At 39.8% G+C, this 22,090-nt stretch overlaps 1 protein-coding gene across 2 annotated transcripts in view; it reads left to right on the top strand.

Moving 5' to 3' along the window:
• The first annotated feature begins 9,881 nt into the window (after positions 1-9,881).
• LOC138431434 (eukaryotic translation initiation factor 2 subunit 3, Y-linked-like) overlaps positions 9,882-22,090 on the top strand; it is a 45,365-nt gene continuing 33,156 nt past the window's right edge. Inside the window, exons 1-6 of one of the 2 annotated variants that reach the window (XM_069573591.1) lie at positions 9,882-10,180; positions 10,823-10,886; positions 12,172-12,299; positions 12,391-12,512; positions 19,626-19,720; positions 21,293-21,451. In XM_069573591.1, coding sequence (XP_069429692.1) covers positions 10,109-10,180; positions 10,823-10,886; positions 12,172-12,299; positions 12,391-12,512; positions 19,626-19,720; positions 21,293-21,451 — 640 coding nt within the window. In that variant the 5' untranslated portion in view covers positions 9,882-10,108. The remainder of the gene's footprint in view (positions 10,181-10,822; positions 10,887-12,171; positions 12,300-12,390; positions 12,513-19,625; positions 19,721-21,292; positions 21,452-22,090) is intronic. The other variant, XM_069573592.1, reaches the window with a different exon arrangement.

The raw sequence follows: 22,090 nt of genomic DNA, 5'->3' as shown, positions 1-22,090 counted from the left end.
CCTCCTACTCCCGAGCAGACTCTGATATATTCAGCTATAGATGCACTCTGTCCCTTTAATGGTCCCAGTATACGTTTGTATTCAGTATTTGCATTTTCAAATACTAAAGTTTGTAATAATATCTCTGAAATTTCATCCATCCCTACAGCTCGTTCCACAGCTACCCTCAATCTTGCTAGAAAATCAGTATATGGCTCATTGGGGCCTTGCATTGTTTTAACAAAGGAGGGCTGGGCATGGCCAGTAGGCACCACACGACGCCATGCTCGTAAAAAGACCTGGCGGACTTGTTTTAAGTCCTGATCAGAGCATTGAGCCTGTTCTCTTAAAGCCCGATAGTGGCCCTCTCCCATTAACTTGTCCTTGAGAGGACCAGGAGAATTCTGTCCTTCATTAATCTGAGCCTGCTTTCTAGCTTCTTCTTCCCGCCAGCTATGAAGCTGCAACCATTGAGAACCCTCCAAGACAGCTTGGGCAATAGATTCCCAATCTAACAGAATGATTAATTTGCCTTTTCCCAATGATTCCAGCATAGCCAAAACAAAGGGAGATTGAGGACCGTACTGCACTACTGCAGCTTTAAGATCTTTAAAAAATTTATATTCCAAAGGAATGTATTGAATACTTATCACATTGTCATCTTGCTATCTCTGGATGGGAAATAATTGTGGAGGATCGATAAAACCACTAGGGGGAGCAGGCGAGTCATCATCATGAGGCATAGACAAAGGAAAGGAGAACCGACAATGTTCCCTGCCCACATCGGGCCGACCAACCGCAGTGGGGAAAAGAGAAGCATAAGGAGGAGCAGAAGGCGCAGATTTCTTCTCCCTACGGGATTTCCACCATTCCTGAAATAGATGGGTCATTTCTTTAATCCCTTGCCCTCCTCTGATGAAACCGAAGAAGACTCTGAATCTGATTCTGAACTAGCAGATGTTTCACCATTTCCAGAAGGAGGCTTACTTGTATCCTTACCTTCAGGCAATGCAGAAACCCCACCAACGTTTGGCACATCCTCATAAATTGCCTCTCCCTTCATTGAAGCATTAGATTTAGTCTCATTTTCAGTAGATAGCAAAGTCAAAGCCTGTGTTATAGCATTACATAAAGTCCATAACTTCAGAGGGATCACATTACCCTTCTGATGTTGCTTTCTCAATTCTTTTTGAATTATTTTCCATTCCTTCAAATTTAACTGTAACTTAGTTTGATATTGAAACCAATGACATTATTTCTCCACCAAGCGAAAGAGCTCACTCAATCGACGAGTTGAGGCCTTAACGCCTATGGAGTGGAGAAGTCCTTTGACTAACTCCATGTACTGTGTCCCTAATGATGATGAGGAACTCCCCTTGATTTTCTGAAAGCTCCCCTGCTATGGATTTAAAATCCCCCCCGGATTACTCACCCTTTTGGTTTCACTCGAGCCCCATGTTGGGCGCCAGATGTTGGAGATTGCGAGTGAAATGACACAAAGGCAAGACACACAAGAGACTGACACCACTCTGGCCAGAGGAAAAAGAACTGCACAAGCAAGGAAGCTTGTGGTTTACTTTTAAATCGCCCCCCTGGGCTAAATTCCAGACTGTATGACTAAGCCTTTTCAGTATAGTGTATGTGCATTAATGTTATCATAGAGCAAAAGGGAGTGAAATTTCTGCTTACTGCAGAGTCTGTCCAGAGCCCTTTCTTCCTCCTTATCACAGGAAGGGAATGATAAGGAAGGGAACATTCCCTCATTTGCAAGGGACCATCAAACTCAAGGCTGTGTCCAGTCTCCTAGGCAGAACACCTCGTTTGCAAGCACGTTCAGCCTGAGCAGACAGCCCCGTTTGCAGGCACATCTCCACTTTCCCTATTGTGGCTGCTTAAGCCTTCAGAAACAAACAACCCAATCAAAAAGTGGGCCAAAGAACTAAGCAGACATTTCTCCAAAGAAGACATACAGATGGCTAACAAACACATGAAAATATGCTCAACATTACTTGCTATCAGAGAAATGCAAATCAAAATCACAATGCAGTACCATCACATGCCTATCAGAATTGCTGCTATCCAAAAGTCAAACAACAGAGGCAGAGATACAAAACAATGGAGAGGTTACAAAGAAAAGGGAACCCTCTTCCCTATTGGTGGGAATGCAAGCTAGTATAGCCACCATGATGAACAGAGTGGAGATTCCTTAAAAAACTGGAAATAGAACTGCCATATGACCCAGCAATCCCAATGCTGGGCATACACACTGAGGAAACAAGAACTGAAACAGACACGTGTACCCCAATGTTCATAGCAGCACTGTTTATAATAGCCAGGACATGGAAGCAATTTACATGTCCATTGGCAGATGAATGGATAAGAAAGCTGTGGTACATAAACACAATGAAATATTACTCAGTTATTTAAAAGAATGCATTTGAGTCGGTTCTAATGATGTGGATGAAACTGGAGCCTATTTGCATGAAGAAAGTTAGAAAGAAAAACACCAATACAGTATGCTGCTGCTGCTGCTGCTAAGTCACTTCAGTTGTGTCCAATTCTGTGAGACCCCATAGATGGCAGCCCACCAGACTCCACCATCCTGAGATTTTCCAGGCAAGAACACTGGAGTGGGTTGCAATTTCCTTCTTCAATGTATGAACCTGAAAATTGAAAGTGAAGTCAACTCAGTTGTGTCCGACTCTTTGCAACCCCATGGACTGCAGCCTACCAGGCTCCTTTGTCCATGGGGTTTTCCAGGCAAAAGTACTGGAGTGGGTGGCCATTGCCTTCTCCGCCAATACAGTATATTAAAGCATATATGTGGAATGTAGAAAGATGGTAACAATGACCCTATATGCCAGACAGCAAAAGAGACACAAATGCAATGGACAGACTTTTGGACTCTGTGGGAGAAGACGAGGGTGGGATAACTTGAAAGAATAACACTGAAACGCATATATTACCATATGTGAAACAGATTACCAGTCCAAGTTAGATGCATGATACAGGGCATGCAAAGCCGGTGTACTGAGACAACCCTGAGGGATGGGAGAAGAAGTGATGAGGGAGGGGGGTTCAGGATCACGGGCACATGTACACCCATGGCTAATTAATGTCCATGCCAAAGCCTTTGACTGTGTGGATCACCACAGAGTGTAGAAAATTATGAAAGAGATGGGAATCCCAGAACACCTGACCTGCCTCTTGAGAAACCTGTATGCAGGTCAGGAATCAACAGATAAAACTGGACATGGAAGAACTGACTGGTTGCAAATAGGAAAAGGAGTACGTTAAGGCTGTATTTTGTCACCCTGCTTATTTAATTTATATGCAGAGAACATCATGAGAAACACTGTGCTGGATGAAGCACAAGCTGGAATCAAGTTTGCTGGGAGAAATATCAATAACCTCAGATATGCAGATGATACCACCTTTATGGCAGAAATTGAAGAACTAAAGAGCCTCTTCATGATAGTGAAACAGGAGAGTTAAAATGTTGGCTTAAAGCTGGGGTATTGTTAGAGGCTGGCTTTCTGATGCTCCATGTTCTGTATTTGAAAGTTTGTTTTCCATTTTTAAGTTGAATTTGTCATGGATTAAATTCACCAGTGAAATTGTGTAGTGGGCCAGTGTTCTGCTTTCTTGCAGTGTTCTGCAATCATTTTAGCTTTCTTGTGTTTCTCAGTTTCTACTTCTAGCAGTGTAAGACCACTGCTTCAATTGTGGAATGGCCAATTCTTTTTTTTTTTTTAATTGTAGTTGGAGGCAAATTATTTTACAATATTGTAGTGTTTTTTGCCACACATTCACATGAATCAGCCTTGAGTGTACATGTGTCCACCATCCTGAACCCTCCACTCACCTCCCTCCTCATCCCATCCCTCAGGGTTGTCCTGGTGCACCAGTCCCGAGCACGCTGTCTCATGCATCAAACCTGGACTGGCGATCTATTTCACATATTATAATATGCATGTGTCAATGTTTTTCTCTCAAATCATCCCACCCTTGCCTTCTTCCAGAGTCAAAAAGTCTGTTCTTTATATGTGTCTCTTTTGCTGCCTGGCATATATGGTGATTGTCAACATCTTTCTAAATTCCATATGTATGTGTTAATAAACTTTATCGATGTTTTTCTAACTTACTTCACTCTAATAGGCTTCAGTCTTATCCACCACATTAGAACTGATTCAAAAGTGTTCTTTTTAATAGTTGAGTAATATTCTAGTGGTCATGTACGGCTGCGAGAGTTGGACTGTGAAGAAAGCTGAGCACAGAAGAATTGATGCTTTTGAACTGTGGTGTTGAAGAAGACTCTTGAGAGTCCCTTGGACTGCAAGGAGATCCAACCAGTCCATCCTAAAGGAGATCAGCTCTGGGTGTTCTTTGGAAGGAATGATGCTGAAGCTGAAACACCAGTACTTTGGCCATCTCATGTGAAGAACTGACTCATTGGAAAAGACTCTGACCCTGGGAGTGATTGGGGGCAGAAGGAAAAGGGGACGACAGAGGATGAGATGGCTGGATGGCATCACTGACTCAATGGATGTGAGTGTCAGTGAACTCCGGGAGTTGGTGATGGACAGGGAGGCCTGGTGTGCTGGACAGTTGGACATGACTGAGCGACTGAACTGAATAGTCCATGGAAAGGCAATGTCAAAGAATGCTCAAACTACCACATGACTGTATACATCTCACATGCCTGTAAAGTAACACTCAAAATTCTCCAAGCCAGGCTTCAGCAATACATGAACTGTGAACTTCCAAATGTTCATGCTGGTTTTTTAGGCAGAGGAACTAGAGATCAAATTGTCAACATCCATTGGATCATCAAAAAAGCAAGACAGTTCCAGAAAAACATCTATTTCTGCTTTATTGACTATGCCAAAGCCTTTGACTGTGTGGATCACAATAAACTGGAAAACTCTTGAAGAGATGGGAATACCAGACCACCTGACCTGCCTCTTGAGAAACCTATATGCAGGTCAGGAAGCAACAGTTAGAACGACATGGAACAACAGCCTGGTTCCAAATAGGAAAAGGAGTACGTCAAGGCTGCATATTGTCACCCTGCATATTTAATCCATATGCAGAGTACATTACAAGAAACGTTGGGTTGGAAGAAGCACAGGCTGGAATCGAGATTGCCGGGAGAAATATCAGTATGTTCAGATATGCAGATGGCACCACCCTTATGGCAGAAAGTGAAGAGGAACTAAAAAGCCTATTGATGAAAATGAAAGACGAGAGTGAGAAAGTTGGCTTAAAGCTCAACATTCGGAAAACGAAGATCATGGTATCTGGTCCCATCACTTCACGGGAAATAGATGGGGTAACAGTGGAAACTGTCAAGTTTATTTTTGGGGGTTCCAAAATCACTGAAGATGGTGACTGCAGCCATGAAATTAAAAGACACTTATTCCTTGGAAGGAGGGTTATGACCAACCTAGACAGCATATTCAAAAGCAGAGACATTACTTTGCCAACAAAGGTCCATCTAGTCAAGGCTATGGTTTTTCCAGGAGTCATGTATGGATGTGAGTGTTGGACTGTGAAGAAAGCTGGGTGCTGAAGAATTGATGCTTTTGAACTGTGGTGCTGGAGAAGACTCTTGAGAGTCCATTGGACTGCAGGGAGATCCAACCTGTCCATCCTAAAGGAGACCAGTCCTGGGTGTTCATTGGAAGGACTGATTCTGAGGCTGAAACCCCAATACTTTGCCCACCTCATGCAAAGAGTTGATTCATTGGAAAAGACCCTGATTCTGGCAGGGATTGGGGGCAGCAGTAGGGGACGACATAAAATGAGATGGCTGGATGGCATCACCAACTTGATGCACAGGAGTTTGGGAGAACTCAGGAGTTGGTGATAGACAGGGAGGCCTGGCGGGCTGCGATTCATGGGGTTGCAAAGAGTAAGACATGACTGAGTGACTGAACTGAATATTCCATTGTGTATATGTACCACAGCTTTCTTAGCCATTTCTTAGTCTGCCAATGGACGTCTAGGTTGCTCCCATGTCCTAGCTATTGTAAACAGTGCTGCGAAGAACACTGGTGTACATGTGTCTCTTTCAATTCTGGTTTCCTCCGTGTGTATGCCCAGCAGTGGGATTGCTGGATCATATGGTAGTTCTTTTTCCTGTTTCTTAAGGAATCTCCACTGTTCTCCATAGTGACTGTACTAGTTTGCATTCCCACAAACAGTGTAAGAGGGTTCCCTTTTCTCTATGCAGGCTCTTCAGCATTTATTGTTTGTAGACTTTTTGAGAGCCACCTGAGTGGCCAATTCTTATGTGACCCCTTGACAAGCGTTTTAATTAATGAGTGGGTTTTCCTATGGCATCACTGGACAGTATGAGTACTTGGGCACCACCACTTCTATAAATTACTTCTATAAGTTACTTCTATAAGTAACTTAACGTGTCTTGTCCCTTTTCTTCAGAGGAAAGCTGTCATGTGGTGTCTTCACTTTCATCACAACAAATTCTATTAAGGTGGCTGAATTGAGGAAGAACATGAAATCTTTCAACAGAGCCCGACATTCCTTGGTGTTTTTCAACTGAGCCCTCTTCCCTATCTTTCCACTGGTTGGGTTTGCTCCAGTATCTCACTTGGGCCCCTCAAACTCCAGTAACTTCAGGGTTTCAGAGGAGGCAAGTACCTGCTCAACTACCAGTAAAACTTAAGGTCATCCAGATACAAGAGATCTGAGAACAAAGAGACTTTCCCAATTCATCTGGACTCTTAAGGAGGCTGTTGCAGCTGCTGCTGCTAAGGAACTTCAGTCGTGTCCAATTCTGTACAACCCCATAGACAGCAGCCCACCAGGCTCCCCCGTCCCTGGGATTCTCCAGGCAAGAAACTTGAGGCAGATGGGCACAAAGGGCCTCTGGTGACTTGGCCTCTGCCAAGTCTCCCGGTACTTGTAGAGTTCAGGTGAAAGAAGACTACTTTGTGTCCCTCTGTGGTTGCCATAAAGTTGTCAACTTGAAAAAAAAAGCACAACCTGAGAATTGCAAGTCACATTTTATTTGGGGCCAAATGAGGACTGCAGCCCCAGATCAAAATTGCAGATGGCTTTGAAACTGCTCCATGGTAGATGGGGGAAGGTCCATATATATACGATTTTGCTGAAAGGGGAGTTCAGGCAATCAAGTATGTATTTTTTGCAAGAAGTTTCTGCCAGTTATAAAGAACAGTCATACCCATGGAGGATTTGTGCTTTTCTAGATTTGAGGACATACAAAAACTGCACTCCTAAGATTGGCTCCTGAAAATATCTATGTGAAGATCTGTCTTGCCAGCTTTTCCCAGAGCACAGCTGCCTCAGTTGTGCCCCCAACTTGAACTACTTTAAGTGGGGTGTTGAGGTCAACAGCTGCAGCAACATCTGATTTAATTCTATAGAGGTAGACAGCAAGTGCCAATGGCTTACCAAAAACTAGATGGGGTCTTAGTTTGAAGATGGCATTTTGTCACTGCCTTTCTTTCATTTGAAAGGTCAGTTCCCCAATAGATTTATCAAGATAAAAACACACCAGTAGCAATCATGCAGTGGGTTACAGCATGTTTTGTGACATTAACTCTTAAACTTTAGATTTTACCAGAGTCCTTCAATTCTGTTGAATTGAAGGTGTTTGAGCTTTTCACCCAGGTAATGTAAAATCACTGTGAGTACTCAGATCACAGAGAGGTCAGATCTTATATGTGTCCCCAGCAGAGCAACTTTTTAATTAAACTAGTGACCTTCCCTTTTAGGTATAGTAGCTAATTAAAGGTACTTGTATCCACCATTCCTGAATCTGAGAAAACCAGGAGTATCACTTCTCTTGGGGTGAAAACTCTGAGATATCTTCACTTTTTCAATAAGTTGTTTTAAAGTAAACAAGGGAAAATCACAGGCTATTTTCCCACCAAAATACCTACTCCAACCCCTACTCAGTCAGCTGAGGTAAGTCTTCTGAGTCTTTTAGCTGGGTCAAATTACCCATATTTAAACTGAGCAAACAGAGAAGGCAATGGCACCCCACTCCAGTACTCTTGCCTGGAAAATCCCATGGATGGAGGAGTCTGGTAGGCTGCAGTCCGTGGGGTCGCTGAGGGGCAGACACAACAGCGACTTCACTTTCACTTTTCACCTTCATGCATTGGAGAAGGAAATGGCAACCCACTCCAGTGTTCTTGCCTGGAGAATCCCAGGGATAGGGGAGCCTGGTGGGCTGCTGTCTATGGGGTCGCACAGAGTCGGACACGACTGAAGTGACTTAGCAGCAAACTGAGCAAAAATCTTCCCAGTGTCTTTCAAATGAACTAGTCAAGGTATCAAGTTTAAAAAAGTTTCAAGGGTAACCAACACATCCAAGGAGTTCTACATCATTGGATTTTCCAAAAACGGCATATCTGAGTACCAGAAGAGAAGGACCCTAATTCATTTAGACTCTCCAAGGGGGTGGACAGGCACAAGTGGCCTCTGCTGGTACTAAGGATCCAGATCCAGAGTTCAGCGAAGGAAAAAAGTCTGCTCTGTGTGCCACTGTCGGTGGCTAGTACTGTCACACTGAACTAAAAGGGGGGAAAAAGGCACAACCTAAAAGCTAAGAACGTTTTATTTGGCTAACTTACTGAGAACTATGAGAAGGGCATGGTAACCCACTCCAGTATTTTTGTCTGAAGCCTTCCTACAGATAGAAGAGCCTGGTGAGGTATGGGCCATAGGGATCACAGTCAATCAGACAGCACTAAAGCAACTAAACACAGCAGCACTGATGATTATAACCCAGGAGGGATTATTAGCTCTGAGGAATTGTTACACAGAGGGAAAGGAAGAGCAAGGTATACAGAAGGCTTTGCCAAAAAAAAAGCCAACCAAACAAAACAGAGATAGTCACATCAATTTCTAACCAAAGAAATACACCCTTCTGAATTAAAGAATATAGGGCTTTTCTTTGAATGGGAAAATAAAGTTTGAACTCATTAAAATCATTCCCAGATTGTGCATCTTAACCATTTTGGGCCGACTTCCTATTTCTCTCCAGCCCATCTCAAACCGCATCAGGGCACATATTTGCAGGTGAATGCAGATGCTGATGACTTGATTCCCTTAGCAGTCTTTGTTTACCGAAATATCTGGTAAAATCACTTGTCCAGATTTTCTCCAAACAAGTATATTTCCCTTTATCTGTTTTTTAAAAAACTTTGAGAACCCTAAGGGTTCTGCAAAAATGCTATTGCCACATCCGGACACCTGAGCCCTCCATCAAACTTTCCCCAGAAGGCGCTTTTCCCTTCTTCCCTAAAAGTGAAAGTCGCTCAGTCCTGTCAGATTCTTTGCGACTCTATGGACCATCAGTCTATGTACTTTTCCAGGCCAGAATACTGGAATTGGGTAGCCTTCTAACTTCTCTTAGATTTTCCCAACCCAGGTCTCAAACCCAGGTCTCCGCATTGCGGGAGGATTTTTTACCAGCTGAGCCACAAGGGAAGCCCAATATATTGGGTGGGTAGCCTATTCCTTCTCCTGAGGATCTTGGCGACTCAGGAATCGAACCCGGGTCTCCTGCACTGCACGCGTATTCTTTAACGAGCTATTAAGGAAGCCTTCACTCTCCCACCCCGCAATCCCCCAAAGGAACTTGCTGAGTCTGAGTGTGGCTTATTACAAGCCGTCCTTTCGGGGAAGACAGGCCCAGACCACAGGCGACCTCACCATAATAAATTGTGGAAACTGCAACCAAAAAATAGGGGTAGCAAGTCCCTGGAAACCGTTCCAAGCGATCAGCTAGCGAAACGGAAACAGCTACTTTCGACTTATCCAGAGGCGGGGTTGCGTCATCCTACCAAGCGTTCTTTTTTGGGGCTGCCCTTAGCGTTGCCTGCACAAATGCCCATTAAGTCGCCAGTGAATAGGCCCCTAAACCTTTGGCTCGCTTTTTATCGTCAGGCTTTCTGCAGGTAATACGTAAAGCCAGGAGAAATAAGGCCATTTAGTGACCGCTCTGGTACACAACCATTCTCCTCTCCCAGGCGCGAGACGTAGTCGCTCTCCCGCCTGCGCAGCCCCGCCGGGACAAGGGGGCCTGTGAACCGTCCGGAAGCTTCGCGGACGGTTTCGTTGCTCGCTCGGCAAAATGGCGCGGGGTGAGGAGTCGTGTGTGACCCTGGGTCAGCCACATCTTTCTCGCCAGGATCTCTCCACACTGGTAAGGTTTTCTTTAAGGCGGATTGGAATGAGTTTAGGAGTGGGTATGACCTGACCTTTGGGAAGCGTTGAATCCCGGCAGTACCGGGCTGCCGACAGCCTGAGTTACGCCCGAAACTTGGACCCGGGCGTTCTTTGAAGCGTTCATCCAGGTGTGCGAGTTGAGCCTGGCGGTGTGAAATCATGGAGCTTCGAAACGCGGAGATTTGGGCAGGAAAGTCAAGATATTAAGTGCCATTAACGTCTTTTCCTCTGAAGATCCGGCAAAGACTGTTAATACCTTCAGTTCTGGAAGGAGTTTTTACATTGTCGTTAGTGTTAATTTTCTTGAAATTTGAGGCCCTGGTCTTCCAGATCTTCTAGAGTTGGTGGAAATATAGGCTCTTCTGCAATTGTAAAGGGCTTTTAGGACTTGACTTTTGTTGTTGAGTCGCTCAGTCGTATCTCACTCTGCGATCCCATGGACTGCAGCACGCCAGGCATCCCTGTTCTGACTGGAAATCAAGACTGCCTTTTGCAAGAAAGGTACTTTTGGTAAACAGTGGAGCGCTGAATAGATAATGGTAAACTGTAGATACAAAACGAGATATAAATTACGGTTTGTCTTTTGTGAGGTAGTTTAAACTAAAATGTTTAATTGCAGGATGTTACCAGGTTGACACCACTCTCTCATGAAGTAATCAGCAGACAAGCCACAATTAATATAGGTAAGAATACATTGTTGTGTACACTGCTGTCCTTCTTGAGGATTGATTGCTCTCCGATGACATTTAAACTCTTGTTCAATGAACTGAACTGTAGGAAGACTCAAATACATAATGGATAGATTTTAGCCATTATGAGCAAAGTACCTGCTCGATTTCTTGGGAAACAGTACTCTTCACTTGGATCCAGGGAAAGACATAGGTGTATGAAGAGACAGTACGGTGTATGCATGTATAGCAGAATGTTAAAGAAGAGGTGAAAATTCCTTTTGTAGAGAATATTTTAAGAACAGATTTCTTAACAGAATTTGAAATGTCTTATTTAGTATCTAATCTTTCAGAAGTGTTTTACTTCTTTTCTTAATTGACACATAATTTGGGAGAAGTTGATTGAGTGTAGATGTTTTACCTCTGTTAGCAGTAAAGCCTAATAAGACTTACACCTTAGAGTGGTGAAAAATTGTAAGACATTGTACTGCTTGCTGCTGCTGTTTTAGTTGCTAAGTGTGTGGACTCTTGTGACCGCCCACCCCCACCCCACCCCGACTTGTTGCTTGCTAATCTCTGCTTTGGGATTCTGTAGGCAAGAATGTTGGTGGGGGTTGCCATTCCCTTCTCCAGGGAGTCTTCCTACATCAGGGATTGGACCCCCCATCTCTTGGATTGAAGGCAGATTCTTTATTGCTGAGCCACTTGGGGTGCTCACTCTGAACATTTACTTGTTTTACTGTAATCAGATTGGAGTTGTTTCCTAGTTTTCATGGATCTGTGCATGTTTAGGCTTCACTGTGGCTCAGCTGGTAAAGAATCCACCTGCATTGTGGAAGACCTGGGTTTGATCTCTGGGTTGGGAAGATACACAGAAGGAAAAGGCTACCCACTGCAGTATTCTGGCCTGGAGAATTCCAAAGACTGTGTAGCCTATGGGGTTGCAAAGAGTTGGATGCTACTGAGCAACTTTCACTTCACTTTGTGCATGTTTACCTCAATCAAAATACTGGAAATTTTATTAATATACAAAATTTTGTGTTTTTAGATGAATGTTTATTTCAAGTGAACTCCTTTTTTCAGATAACAAGTTGAATAATATGATTTTTAAATAAAATTTTCAGGTACATGTTTCAGAAAAAATTTTGTGTTGAAAGAATATATGGAGGGCATAAATGAAATCTCTGTTGGTTGTAGTTTGAAATATTTATAGTGAATTATGCCTTTTGTTTTTCTAACTTTACTGAAATACTTGGTATAATGGTATGCATATAAATTAAGTGTTTTTTGGCCTTTATAGGTACAATTGGTCACGTTGCTCATGGAAAATCTACTGTGGTGAAAGCTATTTCTGGAGTTCACACTGTCAGATTCAAAAATGAACTAGAAAGAAATATTACAATCAAGCTTGGGTATGCTAATGCCAAGGTACATAGTATGTTGTGGAAGGAGAAACGATTTTACTTGGGTTTCAAATATGCAAGTGAGAATTTAAATTTATTTTCATTATAATTTTTAGATTTACAAACTTGATGATGCAAATTGTCCTCGGCCAGAGTGTTACAGATCTTGTGGGAGTAGTACACCTGATGAGTTTCCTACAGACATTCCAGGGACCAAAGGGAACTTCAAACTAGTCAGGTGATTACTTTCTGTTAAATACACATTTTTTTCCTTTGTGCTTATTGAATTATTTAATTGATAAGTTAGTGATTCAAATCTAAGCTTGAAGCAGATGGATTTTTGCCAAAACATTTTCTAATAAAATTTAGAGCTTATACTTGTTGCTGATAACCTTTTTAAGGATTCTGTTTAAATATAAGGTAAAATGTGTTTTTTTGGGTTCTCTTAAGAAATACAAGCATGGGGGTCCTTCTGTTCAGTCTTCCAATATTGTTACATATTTGTTTTGTTTTGCCTGTAGGTATCCATTTCTGGAATGTTGCATATCTTGATTCCTCAGAACACTAACATGTCATCTAACATATGTAGGTGTTAGGAATACCCAAAGAAAATTTATATCATAAGGATATTAATATTCAATTTTTGAGAATGATAATAATTCTAAAAGCATAGTAATTTTTGTTCTTAAGTGCTGAGTTCTTTGCATTAGGCTGGCAGGTTCATTCAGTCTTCCAAGACAGTGGAGATCCTTCTGTAAATTCCTTTTTTGAGTGAAAATTTCCATTCTGATAATGCAGTTGTAGTTTATTTAGTGTATATTATTGCTTGTTTAAATAGTTTATCTGACATTATATGGTTACAGTTATACTCTGAAAACATCAGATATCTCTTAAGCTTCTATAAAAGTTTTAAAAGCTAAAATTATTTTTAAAATCTACATTTTTAATGCATGGTTTAAAATTTTTTATTGTAAGCATTTTATACCTAAAGTTATTAATGGCAAATGTAATATTTGATTTTCCAACTGCTCTGCTCCATATGCTTTCATTTTTAACTTTGAAATAATTGTAGAATAACCGAAAGTTGACAAGCCTTAATTGATTTTTCCCCAGTAGTTGTAAAGTGTTAGTCACTCAGTTGTGTCTGACTCTTTGAGACCCCAGGGACTCTAGCTGGCCAGGCCCCTCTGTGGGATTCTCCAGGCAAGAATACTGGAGTGGGTTGCCATTTCTTTCTCCAGTATTCACAGTACTACTTCAAACTTCAATGTAATACCAAAACAAGGCACTCTCTGTTGGTATACATATATACGTCTACTTTATGATATGTATGTTCCTGGATAACAGAAACATTATTTCACCACAAAGATTCATCCATTATCCCCCATTGTTCTTAATCCTTGGCAAATACTGAATACTAGTCTGTTATTTAACTGAGTTTTTAAATTTCAGAAATGTGTATGTTGAACACAGTATCTGCTGCTGCTCCTGGTGCTAAGTTGCTTCAGTCATGTCCGACTCTCTGTGACCCCATAGATGGTAGCCCACCAGACTTATCCGTCCCTGGGATTCTCCAGGCAAGAACACTGGAGTGGGTTGCCATTTCCTTCTCCAGAGCATGCTTGCATGCTAAGTTGCTTCAGTTGTGTCTGACTATATGCGACGCTATGGACAGCAGCCCACCAGAACACAGTATATCGCCTTTGAAATTGACTTTTGCACTCATTACAGTATTTTAGAGATCTGTCAAGGCTTTTGAGCTTACTAGTAGTTCATTCTTTTGGGTTTTTTTTTTTTTTTTGGTAGACTTTATTTTTTAAAGAGGCTTTATATCTAAAGGTTCAAATGAGTACTGTGTAGAAGGTACAGATTTTTCTTATAGCTTGCAGGCAGAGGCCTCTCATTTTCAGATGAATGTGTTTTGACACAGCATTATCCAATATCCATGATTTACATTAGTGTTCACACTTGTTTTATGTTTTACAAATGAGCAGAAATTTATAATGATGTGTTTGTCCTTTTACTGTGTGTTCGTCCTTCTACTAAAAATCCTCTGTATCCTGCATATTCATCTTTTCCGCCTCTGTAACCCCTGGCAACTACTGATACTTGTTTCTCTGTGATGTGAAATTTGTTGTATCCTGTCTGACTCTTCATAACCCCATGGACTATACAGTCTGTGGAATTCGTCAGGCCAGAATACTGGAGTGGGTAGCCTTTCTCTTCTTCAGATTTGTTTATCTAGTTTTGCCTTTTCTAGAATAGTAAATAGTTGCTATTTTACCCTTCTATTGACCTCTTTTACTTAATGATATATAAAAAGCCTCTTGATGAAAGTGAAAGAGGAGAGTGAAAAAGTTGGCTTAAAGCTCAACATTCAGAAAACTAAGATCATGGCATCTGGTCCCATCAGTTCATGGGAAATAGACAGGGAAACAGTGGAAACAGTGTCAGTTTATTTTTGGGGGCTCCGGAATCACTGCAGATGGTGATTGCAGCCATGAAATTAAAAGATGCTTACTCCTTGGAAGCAAAGTTATGACCAACATAGATAGCATATTGAAAAGCAGAGACATTACTTTGCCAACAAAGGTCCATCTACTCAAGGCTATGGTTTTTCCAGTGGTCATGTATGGATGTGAGAGTTGGACTGTGAAGAAAGCTGAGTGCCGAAGAATTGATGCTTTCGAACTGTGATGTTGGAGGAGACTCTTGAGAGTCCCATGGACTGCAAAGAGATCCAGCCAGTCCATTCTGAAGGAGATCAGTCCTGGGTGTTATTTGGAAGGAATGATGTTGAAGCTGAAACTCTAGTACTTTGGCCACCTCATGCGAAGAGTTGACTCATTGGAAAAGACTCTGATGGTGGGAGGGATTGGGGACAGGAGGAAAAGGGGACGACAGAGGATGAGATGGCTGGATGGCATCACTCACTTGATGGACATGAGTTAGGTGAACTCCAGGAGTTGGTGATGGACAGGGAGGCCTGGCGTGCTGCAGTTCATGGGGTCACAAAGAGTCAGACATGACTGAACGACTGAACTGAACGTTTTGCATCACTTTGTAATTGGTAACTTGCTTAATGGCATTGAATAATTTGTTCTCTCGGTGTATCTGAGCATATGTATATATCTATTTACTCACGAAAGGATAATTGATTGCTTTTAAGATTTGGCAGTTATGAATAAAGCTGTTATAAATATGCAAATTTTTTGTGTATGTAGACATAAATAAATTTTCAGTTGATTTGAGTAAACAGTTGTATTTGCTGGACCAAGTGGCAAAAGGATATTTGCTTCTGTGAGAAAACAGCAATCTTTTTAAAAATGGCTCTACCATTTTGCATTCCCACTAGTAATGAATGAGTGCATATTTTTCCACATCCTTGTAGTATTTGCTGATGTTGGTGTTTAGAATTTTAGCCATTCTAGTCAAGTTTTTTGTTTTAATTAGCATTTTCCTGTTATGTCATGTGGGATCAAATAATCATGTGGTTATTTTCTATCAGTAAATCTTTGGTGGGGTTTCTTGGACCTGTTTTTTTAACCAAGTTCTATATTTTGATTTTTAAGAGTTATCTGTACACTTTAGGTGGTAGTTCATTTTCAGATACATCTTTTTGAAAATATCTTCTGCTACTTGGCTTGTCTTTTTATTCTCTTGACAGTGTCTTTAACAGAGCAAAAATTTTTAAGTTACAGAATTTTTTTTTCATTTTTGGGGGGGGTCCTTGCCTTGCACCTTGTAGGGTTTTAGTTCCCCAATCAAGGATTGAACCTGTACACTCTGCTGAGTCCTGCTGATCACTGGGTGTTCAGGGAATTCCCAGCAATTTCTAATTTTGAGGAAGGCCAGTGTATTAGTTCTTTTCTTCTGTGGTTTTGGTATTGTGCCTGAAAAGTGATTGCATTCAAGGTCATCCATGTTTTCTCCAGTGTTTTCTTCTAGGAGTTTTACAGTTTGATGATTGTTCTTTGAGCTAATTTTTGTACCAAGTACAAGGTCTCTGCCTGGATGTATTATTTTTTTTTTAACATGTAGATGTCAGTTCTTAAGGCACTGTTAAAAAGACTCTCTTTGCCCTTACATCTCTTTATGATATTAGTTAACTCAGCACAAGTTTATTTCTTGGGTTTTTGTTCTGTTCTGTTAATGTTTATCTGTTTTTTAAATACTGCAATGTCTTGGTTACTAGACCTTTATACTAAGACTTGAAGTGGGCTTGTGTCTTCTGATATTGTTATTGTCATTGAGTAGTGTTGGCTTTTCTGAGACTCACCTCTGCATATAAACCTTTGTGTTTTTTTAAATTTTGGTTTGTGTTGGGTCTTTGTTGCTGCATGGCTTTTCTCTACTTGTGGTGAGCAGGGGCCATTGTTTATTTTGGTGCTTAGGCTTCTTATTGGAGTGACTTTTATGGAGCACATACTTCAGTTGTTGTGGTTTGTGTGGTTGTGGTTCCCAGACTCTGGAGCATAGTAGTTGTAGTGCCCATACTTAGTTGCTCTGTGGCATGTACTATCTTCCTGGGCCAGGGATCAAAACCACTTCTCCTGAATTTGCAGGTTAATTCTTTACTACTGAGTCACCAGGGAAGCCTTGCATATAAGCTTTAGAATAAGTTTGTTGATGTGCGTAAAATGACTTGCTGGGATTTTCATTCAGATTGGATGATACCTTTAGATTAGTTTGAAAAGAACTACCATCTTGATGGTATTGTTTTCCTATTTATTGCATGGAATCTCTTTAATTTTTTGACTTCATCAGAATTTTGTAGTCTTCCTTGTACAGATCTTACACATATTTCTTAGATTTATACCTAAGCATTTTTATTTTTAGGGGTGACAGTGTAAATGGTTTGTGTTTTTAATTTCACATTCTGCTTGTTCATTGCATCCTGTTAGGAAAGTGATTGAGTTGTATAAGTTAACTTTGACTCTACAATCTTATATTCATCACTCGTTACTTTTGGGTTTTTGTTTTTGGTTGTCTTTAACAGTTTTTCTGCATAGGCAGTCATGTTATCTACAAAGACAATTTTATATCTACATTTTTAATCTGTATACCTTTTATTTCATTTTCATATTTTTATTATATAAGCTGGGACTCCATTATTGTGTTCAAAAGCATGGAGAAAAAGAGACATTTTTGCTTTTTAATTATCTTAGTAAAGAGCATTGAATTTCTTAACCATCAAGTATGACATTAGCTGTAGGGTTTTGTAGATACTTTTTATTACTTGAGATTGCCATCTATTCCTAGTTTGGTAAGGGTTTACAAATGAGTTTATGCTTTTTGTGCATTTCTTGATAGTATTATGTGATTTTCCTTTAACCTGTTGATGTGATGGAAGGCATTAATGAATTATCAGATACTGAATCAGCCTTGCATACCTTAGTTAAATCCCACATGGTAATATTGTTGGGTTAGATTTGCTAATATTTTGTTGAAGATTCTTATATGTATGTTCATGAGAAATTTTACTGTAGTTTTTCGTCCTTGCGGTGTCTTTGTTTGGTTTAGGTATAGAGTAATGTGTGCCTTATAAAATGAGGAAATATTTCATTTGCTGTTATCTCCTTAAAAATCCAGCAGGGAATCAGTATAATGTCTTAACTGTTTGGTAGAATTCACCAGTGAGCCCATTTAGGTCTGGTGCTTTCTGCTGGTGGAGGTTATTTGTTGATTGAATTTCTGTAATTAATATAAACCTAGTCAGATTGTTCAAATTGCTGTATGGGCTTAATGCTAGCCATATCAAAATACCAGCAAAGTTTTTTTTTGTTTATATATATACTATTTTAAGAAAAGATAATATCAGGCATACAGATCAGAAAGAAATGTTGCTTCATAAGTATGGTTGCAGTATACAAGTTCATCACACAGTAGCTCACTGTATTTCAGTGTACTAGCAATGAACACTTACATACCCACCCAAATATAAACTACTAAAGTCTGCAAAAGATGAAATACTTTAACCATTGCTTTAGAAGATAGAAGAAATACTTCCTCATTCTATGAGAAGAACTTCACCTTTTATCAGAACCAGAAAGACATTACACAAAAGGAAAAGTACTGGGAAATAATTCTTATGAGTATATAAGCTAAAATATGTGAAAATTAAACAGTTCTGAAAGAAGTCAAGGAAATTCTAAATATAATCTGCATGAATTGAAAGCTCAACCAAAACACACAGGTTTAATGCAGCTTTTATCAAAATCCCGGCAAAGTAGGAAACCGAGAATTAGACCCCCTCCAATATGTCCCAGCTGAGTTTTGGCAAACGTGTGGAAGGAGTTCTGCAGAAGAGAATAGGGTATTCAACAAACAGGTGATGGAGTGTCTGTTTAAAGGCAAAAAAAAAAAGCGCCTAGTTTTAAATGTAATACTTTGGATTCAGAATGTATATTTTCTTTGAATATTTGTGTGAGCTCATCTATTTTGAGTACATACTTAAAATACAGCCACATTTGAATATTAAATGAATTGGATAAAACTATAAGAAACCTTTGAGAGAAACTGTAGGCAAAAAAAGTGTAGAACTTGGGATTTACTCTGATCTTTCAAGATATTATGGCATGTTGTATTCCATGGGAAAAAAAAAATTGGTAAGTTGCAGTACATCAGGATTAGAAGTAATTGCTCTGCAAAAGATCTGTTGCAAGGGTCAGAAGACTTTTACTGACCCAGAGATAATATTTGCAGACAACATGTCCAAAAGTGACTAGAACAGATAAATCTCAACTCAGCAGTTGAAAATAGTTGATCACAGTAGAATGTGTTAGTTGCTCAGTGGTCTGTCCATGGAATTCTCCAGGCAAGATAATGAAGTGGATTGGCATTCCCTTCTTCAGGGGATCTTTCCAACCTAGGGATCAAACCCAGGTCTTCTGCATTGTAGTCAGGTTCTTCACCATTAGAGCTACCAGAAGACAATAGTCTAAAGGTACAGAGATCATATTTGCAGGCAAATAAGCGTATTTCCTATAATTCATGGTTTGACTTTAAATCCAGAATATGCCTAGTTTATTATTATTGTTATTTTACTATTCCCATTTATGCATCTATAAAGTCAGTATCTTTTTCATCTTGGGACATATCTCAAGCTGATTAGAGCCTAATCTTTGGTTAGGTTATATCTGTATATAGTTAATTTTCTCTATTTTGTATTAGGTCTTCAGTCATTTTAATTTCAAAGATGGTAGTATCATTTCAAACTTTTGGAAGCATCATGGTATATAGCCACTCTGTAGCAGGATTAATTTCTTTCAAAATAATCTAGCTATTAGAAATCTATGGATGTTTAAGTACTAGTTGATATTAAAGCTGGTTATTATTTCTTGATTATTAGACATGTTTCCTTTGTTGACTGTCCTGGCCATGATATTTTGATGGCTACTATGCTGAATGGTGCAGCAGTGATGGATGCAGCTCTTCTGTTAATCGGTAAGTAACATTAGAATTGGTTTCACAAATAAGTGTAGAGTCCATTCAGCATGGAATATTTAAAGGGGAGATAGAGTCTCTCATGTCCATAATTGAGAATAGGTAGATTATCCAAATTAGTATAGATGAGTGCCTGTTAGCTATCATGAAATAGTAAGGTAAGTTGTACTGGGGCTATTATCTTGAGAGAATTTTAAGAGAAGTGTGGGGGAAACTTTTTTTTAAGACAATGCCTTTTTCTTACTGTTTTTCTTAGGCTTTTAAAATAGTAGTATGTTGGGGGCAAGTAGAAGGTAATTTAGAAATGGCTGTGAGCTATTCAGTGCAGTATTGATGGAATGGGCTTTTTAAACATGCACAGTCATGTGAAATAGTGAAGTCAAGGGCTGTGTGAATGTTTTTAGAACTGAAGTTGTGCTTTCTTTTGTGAGATCTTAAGGTGAATTGTAAGGGTCAAATGTAAAGTTCAAGGGCATTGTCTTCACAGAAGACCACTGTTGTTTCTGATACTCAGGGTAAAATTCAGGGAGTTCTCTACATCATCCTTAAGTTTGATAACTTATTAGAGTTTTTAAAAAACTTAGTGAAAGGTGAGTTTTTGAATTCTGCAAAGGTGCAAAATTAAGTTCAGTGAAGGGAAGGCTACAAAGGGGCAGAGGCCAGCAAAGACAGTCTTTTATAAAAAGCATTTAGCTTCCACCCAAAAAAGGTTTAGTCCTTGCATTTGTGCTTCTTGACTATAAGCCATGTCACTTCTGACAGAATTGTCCTTATTCAGGGCAGGAGTTGAGTACATCTAATGTTAAGAGTAAGATTGCTACACCCTTAAAGAGGGTGGCCATGCCAAAAAGAGCAACCATGTAATTTATGGTGAGAGACTGTGGAAATGAGAACTCCACTGATGTAAGACTGTGCTTTTCAACAAGCCTGCAGAATAAGTATGGGACAAGGCAACTAAATATCACAATTAAAGGGAAGTGATCATTGGGATACTGACAAAATATACTTTTTAATAATACATTGTCATACCTTCATTTCTCCTCACGTGATCTTACGTAACCTTCCCATCTGTCTTTGTGACTGGATAGCTGTGTTGAGAGGAAACAAACAGCCTCCAGGTTGGAAATCACTGTCTTTGTAAGCTGAGAAGTGTTGTTCCATTCCTTTTGTAGTATTCTCTTCATTAGATCTGCCCCACATTTAAAGGGAAGGATTTCACAAGGGTGTGAATGCCAGATAGGGGCTTCATTGAACATCTTCGTGGTTGTCTACATTTATGGTTGGTTGATTATAGTTCATAGACTGCACTATGCAACTTTTCTACTCTTAACTGTTTTGGAGCTACACTAGGCCAGAATATGCTGCAGACTACATAGAACTAGAGGGGTATATGTAATACCTAAGTATAGCCTGAAGGAAATCAAATTAGTTGATTCCAAGTATTGTGTGTAGGGTCAGGAATAGGAGTTAAAAGATGAGGGGATCCAGGGCAGTCAAATGTTGGGTTTAAACTGGTGAACTAACTCTGATCACACATCTTTTTTGTGTTTTAATTCTTCATAATCTCCTTAGCTGGTAATGAATCCTGTCCTCAGCCTCAGACGTCTGAACACCTGGCTGCCATAGAAATTATGAAACTGAAGCATATTTTGATTTTGCAGAATAAAATTGATTTGGTAAAAGAAAGCCAGGCTAAAGAACAGTATGAACAGATCCTTGCATTTGTACAAGGTAAGGTGCTGTAATAGTTAATAAGTGTATGAATCAAGGTTTAAGGTAAACATTTAATCATCAAAAATGAATCTATAGTTTCTAAACCCTGTTTCTCTATGTTACTAAATGCTTTTTAGCCAGTTTATAGAAGTAGTGAAATTTGAGTTGGTTGTTAGAGTTTGACTTTCATGTTAGATAGGAACAAGGTAATAGTCTGCGAATATTACCAGTTCGATTTCTTCCAGATGGCAGCACGTTACTTTTGTTTTATTTAAAAATGACTGTTAACTTAATCATCATGGTAGTGAAAATATGTAAGAGCTAATATTTGTGTGTCATCCTTGCATTGAAGTCATGCTAGTATTATCTATATAATTCTAGTCTCAGTATATGTGTTTTCAGAGTGAGAGCCAATGCAGTTTTTTAAATTCTTTCCCAGTAATAGTAAAATTATATATATATGTATGTTAGTCTGTTTTCTGATTATTTACACTGTCTACTTAATCTCTTTGTAGTACTGCAAGTGACAATCATCTCTTTAATCTGTAATGTTCTTTTCTTTAAAACATATGGTTTCTATTTGGGGCAAGACATAATACATATTATTTTTTACATTTGGCTTTTTTACTTGTTAGATGGTCTATCTTAATTAGCCAG

The sequence above is a fragment of the Ovis canadensis genome, chromosome Y, assembly GCF_042477335.2.
Source record: "Ovis canadensis isolate MfBH-ARS-UI-01 breed Bighorn chromosome Y, ARS-UI_OviCan_v2, whole genome shotgun sequence".
Classification (NCBI taxonomy): domain Eukaryota; kingdom Metazoa; phylum Chordata; class Mammalia; order Artiodactyla; family Bovidae; genus Ovis; species Ovis canadensis.
Note: the sequence above shows the minus strand (reverse complement) of the source record. Positions and strands in the feature narration are given on the sequence as shown.